General features: G+C 41.1%; 1 protein-coding gene across 1 annotated transcript; it reads right to left on the bottom strand.

The window, feature by feature from the left end:
- Positions 1 to 5,920: 5,920 nt before the first annotated feature.
- Positions 5,921 to 19,628, bottom strand: nexmifa (neurite extension and migration factor a). The gene is made up of 3 exons (XM_053484874.1): positions 19,373 to 19,628; positions 12,525 to 12,646; positions 5,921 to 10,431 (listed from the first exon to the last, which is right to left on the bottom strand). The coding sequence occupies exons 2-3, from the start codon at positions 12,595 to 12,597 to the stop codon at positions 6,788 to 6,790; spliced, it is 3,717 nt and encodes a 1,238-aa protein (XP_053340849.1). The 5' UTR covers positions 12,598 to 12,646; positions 19,373 to 19,628; the 3' UTR covers positions 5,921 to 6,787.
- Positions 19,629 to 20,734: the final 1,106 nt, after the last annotated feature.

Below are 20,734 nucleotides of genomic sequence, written 5' to 3'. Positions count from 1 at the left end.
ATAAAATTAACATTAGCGCATGTTGTTTATTTATTCATTATTCATTAAAGGGTTTGTAAAAAGATTTAAAAGGTTCATAATAATCTGCTGAACTTTAATGTAATCAGTGATATTATTATTATTATTATTATTATTATTATTATAATTATTATTTGAGGTTGAAGCCCACGTCCATGTCTGTGTGTCTCTCTGTACAGCAGAACTCTCTGTCTAACTTATTAATACAAAGAAATCCCATTCTGTAAGGTTGAGTATCTTACGCCTTGTTTACACTAAGTTGTCCTTCTTTGGTGGTCAGACAAATACACTCCCTGTTCGGTAATCGGAGAGTGAATCACAGATGAGAAATGGAAAAAGTAGATAAAAGGATAAAGATGAAGTTTTGTCTTAAAACCACTCCAGTGTGTTAAAATTCACTTATACCACTTCAGCGCTGTTATTTCAGCCAAAGTGAAAATATGAACTAATCCCAGTAAAAATCTTCACTTTATCTTTTTCAATTAATATCTATTGATGCAGATGTTTGTTTACATTGAGACAGGAGCGCATTAGTAGATTATTTTACAATAGATTATTAAATCCCACACATAACTGTTCATAACATCACTTTTACTCTACATTTAGATTCACTGATGGTGCAGATTAAACTTCAGGTAGAGATCTAAGGACTGCAGGAGATTAATGAATTTTCTGACTGACAGACAGACAGAAAATTTTCATTAAATTTTCTTTGAAAGAGCGGGTTCTGACCGATGTACAAACCAAACCTTTCATTTATTTATATAAATAAAATACCCAATATAGAAATGCATTATACCAGCATGCTGATTAGCACAAAAAAACTAAAGAAAAAATAGCATATATAGTTAATAATAGCATAGTGTTGAAAAACATTTTATAATTAAAATAATTTTTATGCAGCCTAGTATTTATTACTTGAACTGCCAAATAAATAGCAATAAAAGAATTGCAGAAATCATGACATTACCAACAACGTTTTAGGAAATAAAATTTGACAATGAGTGTTCTTTTTTATTTTTATTTATTCATTATTTATTGACAGGCTGTCCCAGAATTATATTTGTGTTTTATACTGTATATATAATTATAATTGTATGTGGCATGTAAATGTAGAATGTCAGCATCGTCTACAGTTAAGACGGATACGTCAGACTGAGCTCATAGCTACTGAAACCCAGGATCGGACTTTAGAGTAAAGGCAGAAATAAAGGCCCCAGAAACATTGCAGCAGAGCAGCAGCGAGTTGACCGCACACTCCATTCGCAGGTAATGTTAACACGTGTGGGTGGAGCTGCGTGTGAATCTCTAGTATAATATATTCATCTTTTGTTTAGAATGCCTTCGACAAATGAAGAACTAAATTTGTTTTTCATGGCTGGATCATGAAGCTGTCTCGAGTGTTCCCCTGTGTACGGAGACTTTTGCGACACTGTGTATATATTTTTGTGTATATATCTCACAAAATATTGCAGAATGTGAAAAAAAAAAAACTTAAAGCAAATGCATGATTATTAGTCTAGTGTTAGGTCACATGTCCTCATTATAACACTGGTATCTAAGTATGTAAGGTGTTAAGATACAAAACAGGTAGAAATCCTCGAGGTTGGCATTGCCAGGCTGGGCAGAAAAACCTGACAAAGCGCGCGCAAACTGTAAAAGTAAATAAGGCCGCTCCTTGCTAATCACCTCGAACCATGCAGCGTGTCAGCTCCCTGCTCGTCACTAATCTCTGATAAGCAATAAACATGACAAATTCAAAGGAATTAAAGTTCGCTCCACACTTCGCCTCCAGCCTGTTCTTTGAAGCAACTTCCATTTCATTTAAAATTAAAATTCTTCACCACGGAGATGACCCGGACCCGGCGCCCACACGCCGACACCCACACAGCGACTCTGGGTCCTGCTGAAACACTATAGAACCCAGCACGGCGCGGCACTCGGACACGACCAGACCCAGAGAAAGAGATCTGTGATATGCATCACAAATACATCAGCCTGGTGTGTATCTAAATGAAGTCGAAGGTTATACCAGGGTTCTGAAGGTCGCTCTTCCACACCAGGTGTCTGTGTGTTCATTCTGTGAGTCTGGGCTCAGCAGGGGACGTCGCTCTGTGGACCATGTATAATAGAGTACGAAACACGAAATCACTGCGAGTAATGGAGCCGAGAAAAAGAGAGAGAGAGTGAAAGAGAGAGAGAGAGAGAGAGAGAGAGAGAGGGCAAGTAAGAGCAAAAGAGATAAGGAGACAAAAACATTATCCATATAATCGATCATATTTTATCCTTATTAAACACTTTACTAGTCAACTGTTCTATACCAAGTGTCTCCAGAAAATATGTCTGATATGCAAAAGACGTCCCCCTATGACGTCATCTAGAGACTTCTAGACTACAGTAGGCATCAGCTACTTTCCTCTGAAAAGACCAAGCAACACTGAGCGCTAATCGATTACTGGTCAGGTCGAGTCATATGCACAAATATTTATAAAGCTTTTTATAAATATTTGAAATCTTTTTCAATTTCTATATAAGCTTATTAGCATATTTAATTACCAATTAATTAAATGAAAGTAAAAATCAAGCTCATAACATAACCAAAGAAAAAAACATACAGCTAGCTAACTACAACTAGATAGTACACACTTCCAAATATTTTCTTTTCTTTTCAAAAAAAAAACCAATTCTTTAATTTTTTGTGAAGCTGCTTTGAGACAATGACGATTGTTAAACGCGCTATATAAATAAAATTGAATTGAATTGAATTGAATAGTACAGCTACCTGTTCTCACATAACATTATTTCATTTATTCATTATTTTACACTTAAATGGTATTTTTTATAAACATTATTTTTCTCTTTCCAGTAATGACCTAGCAAGACAAGCTAATCTCGCGAGAATATGAGTAACACAATCAGTTACGTTAGATGCGTTTTGGACTTTGGCTTCACGGGTTGAACTTGAATAACTTGAATTTGAATCATCGGCTATATTTATCCATGCTAGCACGCTGTGAGGAAAATCACTGACACCTTACAAAAAAGACACAAAAAAAGATGTACATAAAATATAAGGTTCATATTAAAACGTTTCTGGTGAGGAAATGCAGAATGGCTCCTTAACATGTGATCATTTCTGTCAAAATTAGCTTTATCTAACAGTGTTACCTGATCATTTTATGATGAATTTACTGCTAACCCTCAATTTTTTTTTTTTTACTTTTTCTTCATTTCAAATCAAAATGCTGGATGTGATTTAATTGTCTGTGCAAATCGTTTACGGGAATATAGTATCTAACTTTGTGGGCTGACTTAAGTGTAAACCTGTTATATATATATTAAATTCTATAAATGCATTTAATAATTATGGTTTATTGGTGTTTATTAATACATGCACATACTGTGAATATCAATCCATTTTTTTTGCTTTGTTTAGGCTGCAAAAAACATTACACACATTGTTATTTATTTACTTGGTAAATGACGTGCAGTGCAAAGTTACTTAGCAAAATTGCAGGAATAAAATCATCAGCATCGCACAAACGAATCAAGCTGTCCGAAAAAGTAATCTAAAAACACGATTCCTAGAACCATAGTTACTGTTAAAGTGAAAAAATTTAGAAAAGTTATTATTCTAATTTTATCTGCGTAAAAACATGACTTAATTTCCCCAAACTAGTAAATGAAGCCATTTTTTGAAATTTATATTTATTCCATAAACATGATTACAAAACTCCAGTTACCAATATTACATTTTTCACCATACAGGCTGGTTCACAAATATTTAAACCTTTGAAACGGATACAACAGAAACAAAATACTAGAATAATTTACATTAAAATCTATAAAACAGAGATTAAATCACAAATTAGTGTCATTAATTAGCTGTCTGTTTTTCGTTGTTGTTGTTTTCTTTTCTTTAATCAGTAATTGATTTACTAGAGCACAACACTCTCACAATAAGATTGGTCCAATAACAAAACTCAACAAAGCCACAGCTTTTTCTCTTTTACCACAGGATTTTTTTTGTCTTTCACAATTTTTGGCTTCAAGACAAAAAAAAAAAATCCCATGATAATTCGGTGACCTTTTTCACTGCCTGAAAGGCAAAAAGGACAGAAGCCACATCAAGAAACGACCTCACAGCACTTTCTAAGAAAAATATACACTTAGAAAATATGTTACAAATTGGCACGATGAAAAATATACAGGTTGTTAAATTTTTTCCCCCTACAACAAGAGTTTTAATAATCCTCCTGGCAAAGATATCAGATGATACAAACAGGTCTGTTCTTGTGATGAAAACGAAAAAAGGCAACAAAAAGAAAGTTGTGTTAAATAAAATGAAAAAAAAACATGAAAGGTGTAATACATTCGTAAATATGGCACATGGATGGTTCCTTGACTAACTTTGTAGTCGATGCAAATGCTGCATTTTAGATTTCTTTACAAGGGAAAATTAGAAGTCTGTAGTTCCCTTGTCCGAAAAAAGAAAAATACATAAATAACAGGAGAAAGTAAAAAAAAAAAAACACTAAGAAGGAATGCAGGGGTACTCACATTATTTTTTTCTTGTAAACATTAAATAACATTCAAACATCGCAAGAGGAAAAGAAACGAACAAAAAAGAAAGATGCTAAATAAGGGCATCCGCATGCTTGAGTATCATGGTTATGCATGCACATCGCTAGCAACACTTAAAAAAACAAACAAAAAAAAAACAATAACAAATAAAAATAAAAAATCACTAAAAAATAATTTGGTCCTGTTGTCTACAATACAACAAAAAAAGAAAGCTCCCACCAATCGTTTTATTATTAGCGTTCATCTGGGAAAAGGGGAGTCATGAAGGTCATTAAGTTACCCTTTCACGATTTACAATGATCTGATTTAATGGTAAGTTCCTGCCAGTCCGATTCTATCTCCGTACACGTTGTAATATTAAACTCGCTACATCACTCAGAACAACGATTTAGATCATGTTTAACTAGGCATGTGCTAATATTTTAGCGATGTTAACAGTTTAACGGCATTTTTGCTTTATTCCTTTCTCAGTGACCAAAAAAAAAAATACAGCAAGGTAACTTAATGTTTTGTTTAGCTAATGCATTTCGTTAGCTAACATTTCAAGAGTAGATTTAGCTAGCTAACGTAACATCTACCATTAATTGGTGCAAGGTGGCTAACCAGTAGTGCTAAGAGATACGAACCTAATAATAATTTCATAAATATAAATTCAATTTGTAAATCATAATCATCTTGTAATGTTAAGTAGAATAAATATTAAAAAGTACCTTTTTGCAGCCATGTGTTAAACCAGTTAAAACTGTTAAAAATGTACAAATACAGATAGTATTAAAATATTATGAGTTTTTGTTGTTTTATTCGGCACTAATGTTTTATTGGCAGTTCATATTGTGTATTGTAGAAATATCTAGACTTATCGAGTTATGATAATCCTGTAGATTAAAATTAGCTAGCAGGACTAAATCCCAAAATAGCTTTTCTTCAATGTAGGTTTAAAGCCCTGCCCTGTGAAAATAGGTACTAACAAAGAAACAAACAAACACGTAGTCGTGTCTTTTAAATATCATAGTGTAAACTGCGATAAAATATTTAATAATTTATATTTGGCACATGCGTAGTTACATCGTTACAGCACTTCATCTTTGCTCTATCTTCCACTCTGTGGCTCTCTTTCTGTTTTGCAACTCACTAAGAATGTAATATTAAACAAAACTATGGAAAAAAACAAAATCTAAACAAAACAATGATATCATTCTCCCCGATTGTACAGAAGACTCAACGGACCGATGTCTGCATATGTAACAACAGTAAAATCCGAAATTATTCTCCAACCCCCCCACCCCACCCCCCGAGACCGCACACATACATTCCCACAACCACCACCACATTAAAAAACAGCAAATATTTAATTATGTAGATAAAAATGTTCTGTACACTTAATTGTTCATATTTTGGCACGTTCATTTTAAACATGTTTGATATAATCTTATTTTGTAAATAGTGCATATGTTCCTGTACAACAGCATTTTCGATACTGGCAGAGAGGACTCAGGTCAGCCTATGGCACCGGCGACCGAACCCTCAGTACTCGAACCGTAAATAATACTAAAGACAGCTATTACATTAAGACAAGAGTGTCTTGTACAAAAGTATGATGTCTTTTCCCGATTATGCGTGACCCTTTGAGTTCCCAAACCCATCTTTCCCAATGGCCGGAACAGTAATACTGAAATACTTTTAATGAAGGGAATACTACAAAAAAAAAAAAAAACTTTGACCCCTGAACAACAGAAGGCAACCGTTTTGCAAGGTGATGAGATTGTTTAAACAACAGTGTTACACGGATTGAATACTTATAGCGCTTGACCTGTGATGAGAGAAGAAAACAATCCCCCGCCATAGATGTACACCCGAGTATGATTTAAGGTGGCTTCCAAAGCATTGTCTCTTTTTAAAAAAAATCTGAAAAAAAAAAAAAATACAAACTGATTTAAAAAATGCAACGAAGCAGCAAAATGGTAGATAGATGCAGCTGTGATAGAGTGACTCCACTTAGTCAGTAGGTAGCTTAGCAGGGCTGTCATGCAGGGTGTACCCACTTTCCTGTGGGGCAAGCAAAGGACTGTGGGTATTTTTCAGTGCCATGCAGCTCTGAAATGTGTGTGGTGGTGGCGACGGTGGTGGCTCAGAAGGATTCAACAGGAAACAAGGATTGACATGGGTACTTTGTAAAGAGAAAATATTACCTCTGTTTCTCTACCAAAGCTGCCAGCGCAACTCCCTTAATGTCCCTTTTACCCGCTAAAAGTTCATCACGGGCAAACTTTGTGGTGCTTTTGTGACGGTACATCTTTTTGTGGGCAGGCCGGTGAGGAAGCGGGAGGCAATCCAAACCGATAGGGGGAAAGAAGCCAGGTGCAAGAAGTTTCGATGAGGTCTTACCATCACGCCCTGTCCCTTTCTTCCCCTTGCTTGCCCCTGATGCACTGCCTCGTTTCTTGAGGTCAGCACTGCTACCAAGTATTTTCAGCGTTTGGCTTTGGAGAGCATGCTGCCCTGGTGACAAACAAGGTCCCCAAAGTGGTTCCACTGATGCCCGCATGAAGCGTTGCACTTCTGCCATGCCGGAGACTATATTGGACAGGATGTTTGATGGCTCTTGGAACTCACCCTGATCATCATCTGAAAGCGCTCCAGTGTTCGGCCAGTCCCCCTGAGGCCCTATCATGTTCAAAGAGGGTGTTGGAGAAGGCGCTCCGCTGTCTATCTTTCTCTCAACTTTACCTGCTTTCCCTTCTATTAATGCCTTGATTTTCTTAGCAGAATGTGAACCCTGTTTTGGTAGCTTAACCCTCTCACCCTTTGCCGCTTTGGGAGTTTTGGTCTTTTTGGTGCTTTGTCCATTCTTTCCTCCCTTCTTTTTAGACTTCTTAAGACCTTGAAGCCCTTCTTCATCATCTTCCTCTTGAAAAGTTTGTAATTGGCTTGTGTTTTGTGGTGCATCTTGCTCGACTTGTGGGACTGTGCTGCAGCTCCACCTCACATTAGCCCCTGTCCCTTCTAGAAACCCTCCCCCTTTGCCACAGTTCCCCAGGAGCTGCGGTGAGGGGCTAGGCGTGTCAGGTGGGGACATTTCAGACAAAGAGGAATGGCGGAACTTGTCAGGGGTGAAGTTTGATATGTCAAGCAAGTCAGTGGACTCTCGAAGTGGCGTGATCTCCTCAAGGCTCTGCTGTAGAACTAGCTGAGGGCTGCAATGTGAAAGGAAACCATCACTGATCTCGCTCATCTCCTCTTCTCTTTCTCTTTCACCGTCTCTCAGACTAAGCGAGCTATAGTTGCTTGAAGCTGCAGAAAGAGATCCCAGAGAGTTAAAGCTGACGAGTCGGCCCATGCCATTTTCAACTCGCGATCCTACCGGGCTCCGCCCATAATCGGTATCCGAGTGGGGTTCTGGCAAGAGTGGTTCATCGAAAGCCATCCTGCAGGTACCCAGTGGTACCTGGCTATACCCTGTCACTGTTGTGCCATCCCCTGCTAGTACAGGCATTGGCCTCGGAAAGCCAGATGGCATGACTGGGGACTGAGTTGGGATGTCGGGAGAGAATGAAAGCTGCTCAACCGTGGGTTGGGAAGGCCAGTTGACAGGGTAAGTTTGTTCAGGGCGGTCGGTCTCAGGGAATGATGTGTGGTGTGGGATGTGACTGAGAGACTGGGGTGAGTGTGGGAGCTCAGATTCTGAAGGAGGGGAAAGTACACAAGTTTGAACTGGCTGCAGGGGGGACGAAACTGGTAGCAACCCTGTCTGCTGTTGGTCTGTGGAAAAGTATGTGACATTGGCATTGCTGGAAGAATCAGAAGCTTCCAGAAGAGTCTGTAGATATCCACCAGGCATGAGGTCCACATTTTCATTCGTCCCAGGGGCAGTGGGCGTCAAAGTGCATTTTTCAACCGAGGTCTCATTTGTGAGAAGATTACTTTCCAAAGAGTCACTAAGGTTTTCTGGTAAACAAGAACTTAACGCTGTAAGTTCAGAGGCAGTGGGGTTTTCCTCTTTCTGTGCTTCCTGTAACTTTTTAGCTCTCAGTCTGGCTTCACTTTTGAATTTCTTTAACTTCACTGTTTTATCTAGTTTTCTCCTCTCCTCTCTCTCTTGAGTTCTGCTTTTAGCCCTGGCTGGGTGTGTAGTTTTACCTGTCTCTACTTTGTCCAAGGCATCACGTGTTGCAGCTGTTTGTAGGTCTTCTGTGCTTTTTACTGAGTCAGCCATTTCGTGTTGATTGTTGCACAAGGCAGCAGCAGTGTGGCTGGGGATTGGAGTCTCTACAGCAGGGACCCGCTGAATCCTGAGTCTTGTGCTCCTTTGTTTGCGTTTAGGGGTAGTGCTCGGTGGCCTTTTGCAGCCATTGAGGCGTTTGGTTTTGTCTGGAGTGGCTAAGGAGTTCTGCTCCTGCTGTTCTTTTTCCTTCTGCTGCCAGTAGGCCTTCAGAGGTGCCAGTTTTTCATAGTGCAGTAAGGTATCTGGACTTAGATTCACCATTGTGACTGAAGGATCCACTCTACTCAACTTGACCTGCATGTGCTTCTCACCTTTAAAGCGGTTGATGATGATGTATTTAATGACCACTGGCGGCTCTTTTCGACATGACCGGCGCCTCTTCTTTGGGCACCAGTCATCATCCCACTCTTTCTTAGGTCCGACCGTCAGCTTCTTTCGTTTTTCTGCATTCCGCTCGCTCTCTATGGAGTCTACATCATACAGGTAGTCTTCTCGGAAAGCAACCTTCCTCTTGGCACGAAGACGATAGCTGAGCTGACTGGAGGAACTAGAATTCTCCCTGGATAGTTGCCCATGGGGTTGTTGAGCTTGCCAGGTGTCAGGGGATGACCCTGTGCAGTAGCTGTCATCACTGAACTCACCAGAATCCTCCGGTGAGTTACTAAGGTCAAAAAGAAAGTTGCTGTTTGGAGTTGTCGGGTCCTCCACCTTGTCCTCACCTGATTGGTCCAACTTGTCTTGCAAACTTTCTGTTCTGCTACAAGGTAAAGTGGGGAAAAAGCCTAACTGGGATTCATCTTGCAGAGGGACCTCAGTCCGTTCTTGTGCCACATCTGGGTAAGACTCATAGCGAATTTTGAGCGAACAGACATCTGCACCCAGAGTTGACTCCTCATCTTGGAACATGTAGTTTTCCACATCTTCCTCACAAAACAGATTGACTGCTAGCTCACTGCGGGAGCACAAGTCTAGCAACTCCATTCGGCTCTCACTGATCAGGGACTCCAGGCAGCTCCAGTCTTGAGCCTCCTCCCCCAGGCTCTCATATATACTCCTAGAGGTCGGGTCATCATCTGATTCGCTTTCTCGCATTGACTTGCCTTCTTCTGCATTTTCGTTGACCCCAGCTGTATGGGTGGGACCACTAAGCAACTGATCAGATAGCACTTGGTCACCATACCGGCCAGCAGTGGTGGCAGAGCTGAGGCACTGCATGCTGATGTTGGAGGAAGGGCAGGACTGGAAATCAGAGGTTAATCCAAGAACGGACTCGCATGATTGGTTTTTAGGAAGTAGACAACTTATGCAGTCTCCTCCCCCCGAGTCCATGCTGGAAAGGGGTGGCCTGTCACAGCTCTGAGGCACAGACCAGGGACTCACAGGCTTGGAGCAAGTGATGGATGAGAGGGAGGAGAGAGATGAGAAGGAAGAGAGGGAGGAAAGGGAGGTGGCTTTAGAGACAGAGTCATCGTGCAGGTCTGTCACACTGAAGGGAACTTCAGCTGTCTGACTGGAGGAATCCAGAGTGGGTGGGGATAAAAGAGGAGCCTCGGTCGAGTCACAGTGTGTCAGGACATGCGACTTGTCAGAGAGATGATCGTGTGAGTCTAAAATAGAAATAAAGAAAAGCTTAAGTTAGATCAATTAATATACAATGTTAAGTTTCTCTTGTAGTATATGCACACCAAAACCTAGATTTAACATTATTAATAGATCCTTTGATGGGGAGTGCTTAAGAAAATGACACTTTTCGCTCTCCATGCTGTTATGCAAAGTGATTGCATGGTGTAGCAGAACTGCTAATGTGGCAGTATAACATTATAGGCTAATTAATATTTAAACGCATTTGGATGCTAAATTATTTACTGTATGTAATTACAATTTGAATGCGGTTTTAATGGGATTTGATGGTCCTAACACATCCTTCCTTATATAACAGTCTTCACTCTCTATCTCTCTCTGCGCTAGTCAAGAGGTTAAATCATTTGAGAACGTTACAAAGAATATTACATGACCGGGTTATTAAATAAGGAAATAACAAAATCTAACGTGGTAATAAAGTCGAAATATCAGCGTGATGTCAGGCTCTGCTGGAGTAGGAGTAAATAGTCCTAATTACAGACACTCCAGAGTGAAAAATCCCTGTTCATCATCAGGGTAAATTCAGGAAGAAGGAAGATGTATACTTGCATGGAAGCTTTTAAGCTCTCGCTACAGAGCTTGGAATAAGCTACAGTTACTCAATAAATCCTGCAAAGGATTGCCTGCCTTTAAAGGAATGCAGCATCAGACATGAATGGCATTGCAAATGACCAGACATAGAATTTTCCCACAGGACAACAGGATGCAGCAAGACTTTGTAATGCAGCGACTTTGTCCTGCTTTAGAAAGAACGTTCTCATACAAGGCAGGTTCATAATTCATTTGGCAGTCAAATTTCAATCCTCCTGATTATGAAGATTGTGATTGAAGCGTTCGATATTAATAAGGACTTTAGGTGTGTAGGTACTTCATAGAGATTCAGTTATGAACTGTGAAGTTGTGAGTGCTGATTTATGTATCACCACATTGAGAATTTTTTAATGGTTTACTATTAAAGTAAAGTTGCACCGGTCGATCAGCCAGCAAATGGAATTGGCTGGTTTTCATTTAAATCAGCCTTGACCGTTCAGCCTCGGATATAACCGATTCTGAGCAGATCGCACGAGCATCTGAATAGTGCAATATTACCAAAAGTTGTACGAATTAAAACGCCTCAGATTGGCCATTTTATCAAAACTCTATGAGAGGATAAGGCTTGAAACACACTCGTTACACAGGCTTACACCACACCATGTGCTCTTATTAGTCCAGAAATGCCTGTTAGAGGCCAGCTGTGCCCCTGTTAGAAGTTTAACATGCAATCAAGACGTATAAGGCATTTAAGGCAAGAAAAAGTCACCGTTTTCACAATCTGACGCTCTAAACTATTCCCATACTGGCATTCAGTGTGGTACGAGTGAATTTTTATTGTTACGTTTTTAGAAATAATAGTAATGGCGAATGACAGTAACAATGTAGCTTTGTGTTTAAATTAGCTTAAAGTTTAATGTTAAACTCTTGGAACTTAAAGTGAGTTTGTATTGTTTTAATCCTTGTTTTTTAAGTGAGAAAACGAATGTTATAAGGGACGTGCACCAGGAAAAATACCCATGAATTTCCGGTGTGAAGCTGGTCAATAAAGCTAAGGTATAAACATTTTTTCATTCAATTTCTTTAAATTGTAACAAAATTGGGGGAAAAATTGAATCAGGATATTTATTAAATCGTGATATTTAAAGAATTGTATATATTAATTGAATCGGCACTGAGCTATTGTGATAATGTCATAATATCTTATGATGACAGGTGATTCCCGTCTCTACTAATTTGCTTCTGGAGGTTTAAGAAGTGTACAATATGTCATTGAGTAACACTGTGGCTAGGGGAATTCAAAATAAGGTTGTAGGTTGTATGACCTGTACGGTTCCTCTTATAGGAAACAGGCAGGGCAGGAATGTTAGGAACGGAAGCCTAAACTGAAGAAATGCTGTGTGGTAATGAAGGTACCTGTGAAATTGTATAATAATTACACATATAGAAATGTTATAAGCTCCATCTTTACAGAAGAAAGAATATTAATTATGCTTTTGATTTGTTTAGTGGCCCTGTGTGTTTGTACCATTGTCTGTGGCGGGAGGTGGACTGGGGCAGTGCTCGTGCCCTGCGAATCGCGACTCCTGTAGGACATCCATCAATCTGGAGAAAGTCTGCACTGCACAAACATCATTCTTACTGTCTGCTCTGTGGAGACACACACACACACACAGACACAGACATGCGGTGAGAGTGAGAAACCTTATCAGAGGAATCCACACACCTCCCACCTCTCTTTACTTTCATTTTCTCAGTGTTCCCACACTGATCCGTTTCCCTCCCTCCCTCTTTCTCGCACACGCAGTGTTACTGAGAGTTGTGCTATATTACATCACTCTGTCCTCTACATGTCCTGCGCTATGATGCAGCAGACGGCTGGAAGGGAAGAGTTTGTTTTAAACGATGTGGAAATTAATTGCATGTTTCCTGCATGTGTGGGATCTGGAGATCGCTTGCTGTCGCAGAGGTCCAAAAGATCACGGATACGGGGGGTTTATTTAAATAAAGATAACAAGAAATCTGTGCCACTCACTGTGACTCAAACTGCGTAAACAGCTAAATCTAAACCATAATTTTGACTTTGGTACTAACAAGTGATTAGTCTTAAGGTCCAACATGTGAAAAGATACTGCTTCACAATAACACTGGTCCTCGTCCAACACTTATCTGTTTAAAACCACACTGGACGACTGCTTATATTCACTACTGAATACAATCTGAAGAAAATGTGTATAATGCTGAATCTTTTTTCCTTTCCGATCACAGACACCACACTATCCAACACACGTGTCGTTCTTCTTGATCTTGATACGTGATCAACGTGTTCTTTAAGTGATTAGAATGGATGAATCATCAAAGCAAGGACATGCGCTAACGAGGGAAAATGTTTCTGTTTTGATTTCAGTACAACGCAAATACAAACTGCTTCAAAGGGAAACAACGTCACTGTGATTCACTGTCATGGCATCCATGGTCTCTGTGTTTGTCCTGGTGAAGAAGGTTCAGTCTCTATGCTAGTTTTGGTGAATGGGGTGTGGTCTCTGTAGTAGTCCAGGATGAAGGAGGTGAGGTCTCTGTGCTAGTCCTGGTGAAAGAGGTGTGGTCTTTGTGTTTGTCCTGGTGAAGGAGGTGTGGTCTCTTTGGTAGTCCTGGTAAAGGAGGTGTGGTCTCTTTGCTAGTCCTGGTGAAGGAGGTGAGGTGAGGTCTGTGCTGGTGATGCTGCTAGTTTTGGGGGTCCGGTCTCTGTTCTAGTTTTGGTGAAGGAGGTGTGGTCTCTTTGCTAGCCCTGGTGAAGGAGGTGTGGTCTTTGTGTTTGTCTTGGTGAAGGAGGTGTGGTCTCTTTGCTAGTCCTGGTAAAGGAGGTGTGGTCTCTGCTAGTTTTGGTGAAGAAGGTGTGGTCTCTGCATTTGTCTTATTGATGGAGGGTTGGTCTCTGTGCTAGTCCTGGTGAAAGAGGTGTGGTCTCTGTGCTAGTCCTGGTGAAGGGGGTGTGGTCTCTGTGCTAGTCCTGGTGAAGGGGTTGTAGTCTCTGTGCTGGTCCTGGTGAAAGAGGTGTGGACTTTGTGCTAGTCCTGGTAAAGGGGTTATAGTCTCTGTGCTAGTCCTGGTGAAGGAGGTGTGGTCTCTGTGCTAGTTCTGGTGAAAGAGGTGTGGTCTCTGTGCTAGTTCTGGTGAAGGGGTTGTGGTCTCTGTTCCAGTCCTGGTGAAGGAGGTGTGGTCTCTGTGCTAGTCCTGGTGAAGGAGGTGTGGTCTCTGTGCTAGTCCTGGTGAAAGAGGTGTGGTCTTTGTGTTTGTCTTGGTGAAGGAGGTGTGGTCTCTTTGCTAGTGTTGGTAAAGGAGGTGTGGTCTCTGTGCTGTTTTTTGTGAATGGGCGTGGTCAATGTATTAGTCCAGGGTGAGGGAGGTGTGGTCTTTGTGCTGGTTTTGGTGACGAAGGTGTGGTCTCTGCATTTGTCTTTTTGATTGAGATGTGGTCTCTGTGCTAGTCCTGGTGAAGGAGATATGGGTAATGCTGCTAGTTTTGGGAAAGGGGTGTGGTCTCTGTTCTAGTTTTGGTGAAGGAGGTGTGGTCTCTGTGCTTGTCCTGGTGAAGGAGGTGTGGTCTTTGTGTTTGTCTTGGTGAAGAGGGTGTGGTCTTTATGCTCTTAGAAGTTTGATGATTCAATAGTCACTTAGTACCTGATTCTCAAACTCTGTTATCAGAACCTTCAGTGAAGTAGGCATGGCGTTTTTGTTAGTTCTGGTCTATCTGTGCTGATTAAAAAGGCGTGTCCCACATATCAGTCCTACTAAAGTAGGCGGGGTCCATGTTACTCAACCTTATTTAGACCCAAATCTGTCATAACGTACAGAGACACGCATTGCGTCGTTCCTTTAACGCTACTCTGTTAGAATAAACCGAGGCAGGTGGAAGAGGGAACCGTCTGCAAAGGGCTGTTATTAAAAAACGAAATTAATATTTATCCAGCCCTAACACCTAGCCGAGGAAGCCAGACAGCGGGATTATGGGATAGCGTGAGAGAGTCAGTAAGGAGAGAGTGAGATGTTCTCTACCTTTGTGTAAATGTCGCTGCATCTGCCCACCTACTGCATTTCTCACAATTAAGATGAGCCGCACTGTGACAGCAGCACGCGCCACAACACACACCATGCCGCACTGTGTGTGTATGAGGATGAAAAACAGATTAGTGTGGCTGCAATCAGATCACAGATCAGTAATCTCAGTCAAGTCTGTTTACACTTGAGTTTCATCCGATCATCTGCACATCCCTCCATCCATCCATCCATCACTTCATCCATCCACGCTTTAGCAGTTGTTTCCCTATGTGCCTCTCTTTCTTCTGAAGCTTACCCTTATGTTCCTGAGAAACAGAAGAGTAAACTAAACAAACTTTACCAATGACACTGGAGACTCCTTCCATAAACGTTACAGAAATCAGCGAAGCGTCCACTGTATATGTCTCTGTGAATAAGCTGTCGCTATGGAAACGATAATGATATCAGAATGAGTGGATTAATATACACTTGCACTACTACCAGAGTTGCTGTTCTGGAAAATTAACTAACACCTTTTGAGCAATCAGACAGAGAACACCAGCTTCATTCTGACTGAGTGTGTTCTGGATTAAAGGGAAACTGTGGATGTTTTTTTTCTTTTTTTTTCCCTTTAAGTTCAGGGCTTTCCCAGAATCCCCAGCGTCCCATTGGCCTACTAACACATCTTATGTTAAAACAGTCACTTCACGGAGTTGCTTCAACTCCACACTGCTTCAACTCTAAATTTTATCTCTTATTCTTTTCGCCCATTTCTACATGAAAAAAAAAGAAGAAAAAGATGACTCCATGTAGTTATGTACAAACCTCAGGATAGGCTGCACGCGACAGTAAATTTCATTGCCCCAAAATTTTGCTTGTAGTCCAAATGTGTGAGAAAAAAACTTCTTTTTACCCCCTAGATTGTGTATGGTTTAGATTTTTTTTCAAGAATTTGTTAAATGTATTGTTAGAGCGTGAAATAAAGTGGCATTATCTAAACTAATCTTTCCTGAGAAGAAACAAAATGAAGAAAGTTTGGGTGATGGATCTCGAGTCTATCCCGGGAACACTGGGAGTGTGATGAGAACACACTTTCTCCAATCCATGAACCAGTATGTGTGTGTGTGTGTGTGTGTGTGTTTTAGGAGGTTGAATGCAACCGGAGAACCTGGAAAGAACGTCCAGAGAAACTGCATGTAAACACAAGAAAAAACTAATTGTATAAAGAACTGAGGGTAATACCAGGGACTCAGGAGAAGTCACGACAAGCTGCTTTTTACTTAACCTAGCGTGATTGTTTACAAATCTAACACAAAAATTACTTCAATAAAGTACAGTGTCCATCCATCCAGGAATCTCTTGTAGTTCAATAGTGACCAGTGTATTTATTCCTACTTTACGACTGGAGCGGGACCTCTGTTAAACATTCACACACAACGGGTAATTTGGGAACGCCAGTTAGCCTAATCCTCCTTTGGAAGAACACCCTCCAGACCCTGAGGAAAGAATCAAACCCAGACCCTGGAGGTGCAAGGCAACAGTGCTAACCACTACACTATCGAGCTGTCAAAATTCAGCCTTCTCTCTCTCTCTATCTCTCTTTTTCTTTCTTTTTTTTTAGATAAGTTTATACTCATTTAACAGACACCGTTATCCAGACAGATTTACATTTTTATCTCATTATACATCTCAGCAGTTGAAGGTTAAGCACCATGCTCATGGGCCCAACAATGGCAAATTTGGTGATGCTGGGTTTGGACTGGGACCATTTGACCAGTAGTCTAACGCCTCTGATCCTGCTAAATGATTTGCTGTTTCTGAAGGGTTTTTTTTTGTGTGTGTGTAAAGACAAGAATAAAACAAAACATTCAATTAATTTTTACCTACGTGGTTGAGGCATGTTGATGAAACATTGACGTTATTGGTGACGTTATTTTTTGGTGTAGAGACTAACCTCTTCCTTATTATCCTCATTGACGTGCTCTACAATCAGGAGTTTGACTGATTTTCTGAGGCGCTCCAAAGTAAACAAACCACTGACCTCCTGATACGATATTATTACGATACCTGGGTGGCGATTAAATTTGTATTGCGATTCTGTAAATATCACGATTTAATCAAAATCCCAAAATCTTTTTTTGGGAGGGATTTTGTTACAGTTCTCAACAAACTTAGCAAATAAATACATAAATCGCCACACACAAAAAAAAAAGCATGATACATCACTGAATCGACGTCCCCCCCCCCCCATGTCTACTCTGTATATCCAAAAAGGTCATCCGATCTTGGCATCTAAATGCATGAAATAATTAAAACTTACTTAGATTGAATGTTTTGACGTCTTCAGAACAAACGTGGCAAAAGCTGAAAATGACGACGTAATATTATTGAAAAACATTAAATCTAAGCAAGTTCTAAACTTTGTAAGTAGAACGAAACATTGTGTTTGTTAAGTACCCTGGACTCTCGTACACATTCTTCTGAAGCGTAAATCCAAATGAGTTACAAGCACTGGTGTAGCGTCAAAAAATGATGACGATCGAAAAGAACATGGAAATGATAATGCAAACAGAAATAATAAAGCGATCTCTCTTCAGCACAGTACCGTATGTCTTATTGTTATTACTGTATAATAATTATGCCCAGGTTTAATTCCCACCCAACACACGAACCCCGGATACTGGATGCAGTGCCGATCCCAAGCCCGGATTAAATGGGAGGGCTGTGACAGGAATGGCGTCCGGCGTAAAACCTATACCCAAGTGTAAAGTGGAAGGGTTTCAGTGGAAGTGTTATATATGCATAAGAAGTTCACAGTTATACTACATACCGTAGTTTGATAAACATTAGACGAACTGCACTGGTACTAACGTACAAGCATGTGTAACTGTTTTGACTCAACTATAAATTGGACTTTGTTACTGTAACAACAAAAACAGCAGGATTTCCGAGAATTCTCCATCTGCATGGTGACGTCTGATAAACGCTCACCGCGTGCAATTGTTTTCTGGTTACAAGTAACTGGACAGGAATGACAGCATCGCTACCTGGCTGCAATTTGCACCTGCATGCAAGTCGTTCCGTGATTAGCTGGCTAAATCTGCGGGAGACGTTATCAACCAATTGCTGCATTTTTGCGCAAGTGAGTCTCCCTCTGCCTCGCGTTCTGTCTGGGTGTTGTTGTTTTTTTTGTCCTACAAGAGAAGCTACAAACAACCCGACAAAAGACCTCCTTCGTCAACAGATCCGCGTCTAAGAAAAAGAAGTATAAGAAACAAATGAGTGCATGAGATTAGTGAACAGCGGAGGGATTGCTAACATTATGACGTTATTTAGTTATTAAACAGATCAATTCCCCAAACTGTCAGTCAAAAATTCCTTACAATTTTTCCAGAAAGCCTGAAACGGCGTTTAGCTTCTGATTTCCACTCGGAGCATCCGCGTGATAACACACTCCACTTTTACGGCCCCTGTTCTGTGCTAGTGTTCCAAACATCACTTATTATGTGTGACTGAGGGAAAAAAACAACACACACACTGATCCTAACGGCGTGAGCGCGCTCCACCGGACAGCGGGATCCCCGGGGTCACGTTTACAGCCTGTTTATGAGGCAGAAGCTAAACGCTCAGACCGAAGGGGAAACAATGATGACGTCGACGTGCCTTTCGGTTCTAACGGAAAGGTATTTTTCTGACGCGCTGATTGCACGCGTGAGATTACACGGCTAGCTGGTGTGTGTGTGTGTGTGTGTGTGTGTGCTAGAGCGCAGAGCCGTGCCGTTCTTCCTCGTCGTTTCAGCATGCCGCAAAGGTTCGGCCAATAATGCAGCGTGCGCACACACACGCATACGCACACACAGGCGCGCGCGCATACGCACACACGCGCACATACGCACACGCTGAAACGTTACACATTTCAAACGGTTGACACGGAACGGCACGTGATGCTCGTCTATACAGCCTCCAGCTCTTTACAAGCGGGTGGTGTGTGTGTGTGTGTGCGCGCGCGTGCGAGTGTGTGTGCGCGTGCGTGTATGCGCATCGTGTTTGCCAATGCGTATTAATGAATAGAGCGCGGCTGTTTTTCTATACCATGCGCGCGCGCACGCACGCACGCACACACACACACACACACCTGTATATTATGGATTCATCAACATGACAGCTGACACACACAACCCCCCCCCCCCCCCCCCACTTGCCTCCCATTGCAGCTCTTTGACGCGCGCGCTACAGTGGCCCAGCTGAAAACGGTTCATCGCCGCATCGCGCGCGCACACACACAAACACACACACACGCGCGCGCGCACACACACACACACGCAAACACACACTCACCTTCCCGTCTCCGGTCCTTAACGTTTCATGAGGACCCCGTCTTCCTTCTTCCTTCTTAGCATGTTTATCTCCCCCCCACATGGGGTCGTGCGCGCGCGTGGTGTGTGTGTGTGTGTGCGTGTGTAGCAGCAGGTGGACGCGCGCGTTACTCGCGCCTCGGCTCGGCCCCCCTACCGCTCCATGTCTCTCCCCCTCGCGCTCCAGGGTTTCCGGCGGAGGAACAAAAGGTGTCCGAGTGGCGCGCGCGGCATGCTGCTGCCCCGGTGTGTGTGTGTATATATATATGGATGTGTGTGTGTGTGTGTGTATCCCTGTGCCCTAACGGCGCGCGGGCGGTGCCACCGGCATGACGAACAGGGACGCTGCCTCGGCTCCGTACAGGCTCATGCGCGTGTGCGCGCGCGTGTTTTTCCCAGCTGCACCCCGTCCGTCCCTGACAACTCCTGCGCGTGCACGTGCCGCTGCTCCCCCCACCTTCCTTTTCTTTTGAGACTTGCCATAAAGAGCGCGCGCACGGATTCTTCGCGGTGGCGCGCTACGGTTGTCGGGGACGCGCCCTACTGTTGGAACAGGTGCATTGCACTGAGCATGCGCACAACCCTTCGCCGGAGAGGAATCTGCTTCTCTTAATAAAAATAATAATTATTATTATTATGCCTAAAAAATGCCTATTATTATTATTTTTGTTGTTATTATTATTATGGAAATGTATTATTATTATTATTATTATTAGCAGTAGTAACAGTCTCTTAATAATAGTGAAAGTATCTTAATAATAATAATGGTGATGGAAAAGTATTATTATTATTATTTTTATTATTATTATTATGGAAATGTATTATTATTGTTATTATTATTATTATTATTGTCATGGAAATATATTATTATTATTATTATTATTATTAGCAGTAGTAACAGTCTCTTAATAATAGTGAAAGTATCTTAATCATAATAATGGTGATGGAAAAGTATTATTATTATTATTATTTTTATTATTTGTAGTAGTAGTAATGGCAGTAGTAGTAGTAGTAATAGTACAATAGTATTGTTATTAGTAGTAGTCATTATTGTTATAGTTTCTTTTTGCTCATTTAGATGCTCAAGGGGTCACCACAGTGTAATATTAACTGTGTATATAACACTTTAATTACATGATGCGTTACATGCAGTAAATCCAAATATATTTATTGAAAAGACTCATTGTTATAACATAATAAGAACTAATACAGTATTTTAAGTGGTAGTGCAAACAAAGCTGGAGTAGCTAGAGAAAAAGAAAGAAAGAAAGAAAGAAATATAGTTAGAATGAGTGATAAATAGTTAAGGAAAAAACACTCATTCACTGTGCAGGGTCACAGGAGG

Source organism: Clarias gariepinus, chromosome 24 (assembly GCF_024256425.1).
Source record: "Clarias gariepinus isolate MV-2021 ecotype Netherlands chromosome 24, CGAR_prim_01v2, whole genome shotgun sequence".
In the NCBI taxonomy this organism is placed as follows: Eukaryota; Metazoa; Chordata; class Actinopteri; order Siluriformes; family Clariidae; genus Clarias; species Clarias gariepinus.
The sequence above is the reverse complement of the archived record's forward strand: the minus strand, read 5'-3'. Positions and strand labels throughout refer to the sequence as shown.

What these genes read in the sequence shown, in the direction of transcription:
- nexmifa (XM_053484874.1), bottom strand. Translation starts at nt 12,597, where the DNA reads ATGGATGTCCTACAGGAGTCGCGATTCGCAGGGCACGAGCACTGCCCC. An exon ending in ACCTCCCGCCACAGACAATG is followed by an intron (nt 10,432 to 12,524) that starts GTACAAACACAC and finishes TTTCTATTTTAG; the next exon opens with ACTCACACGATCATCTCTCT.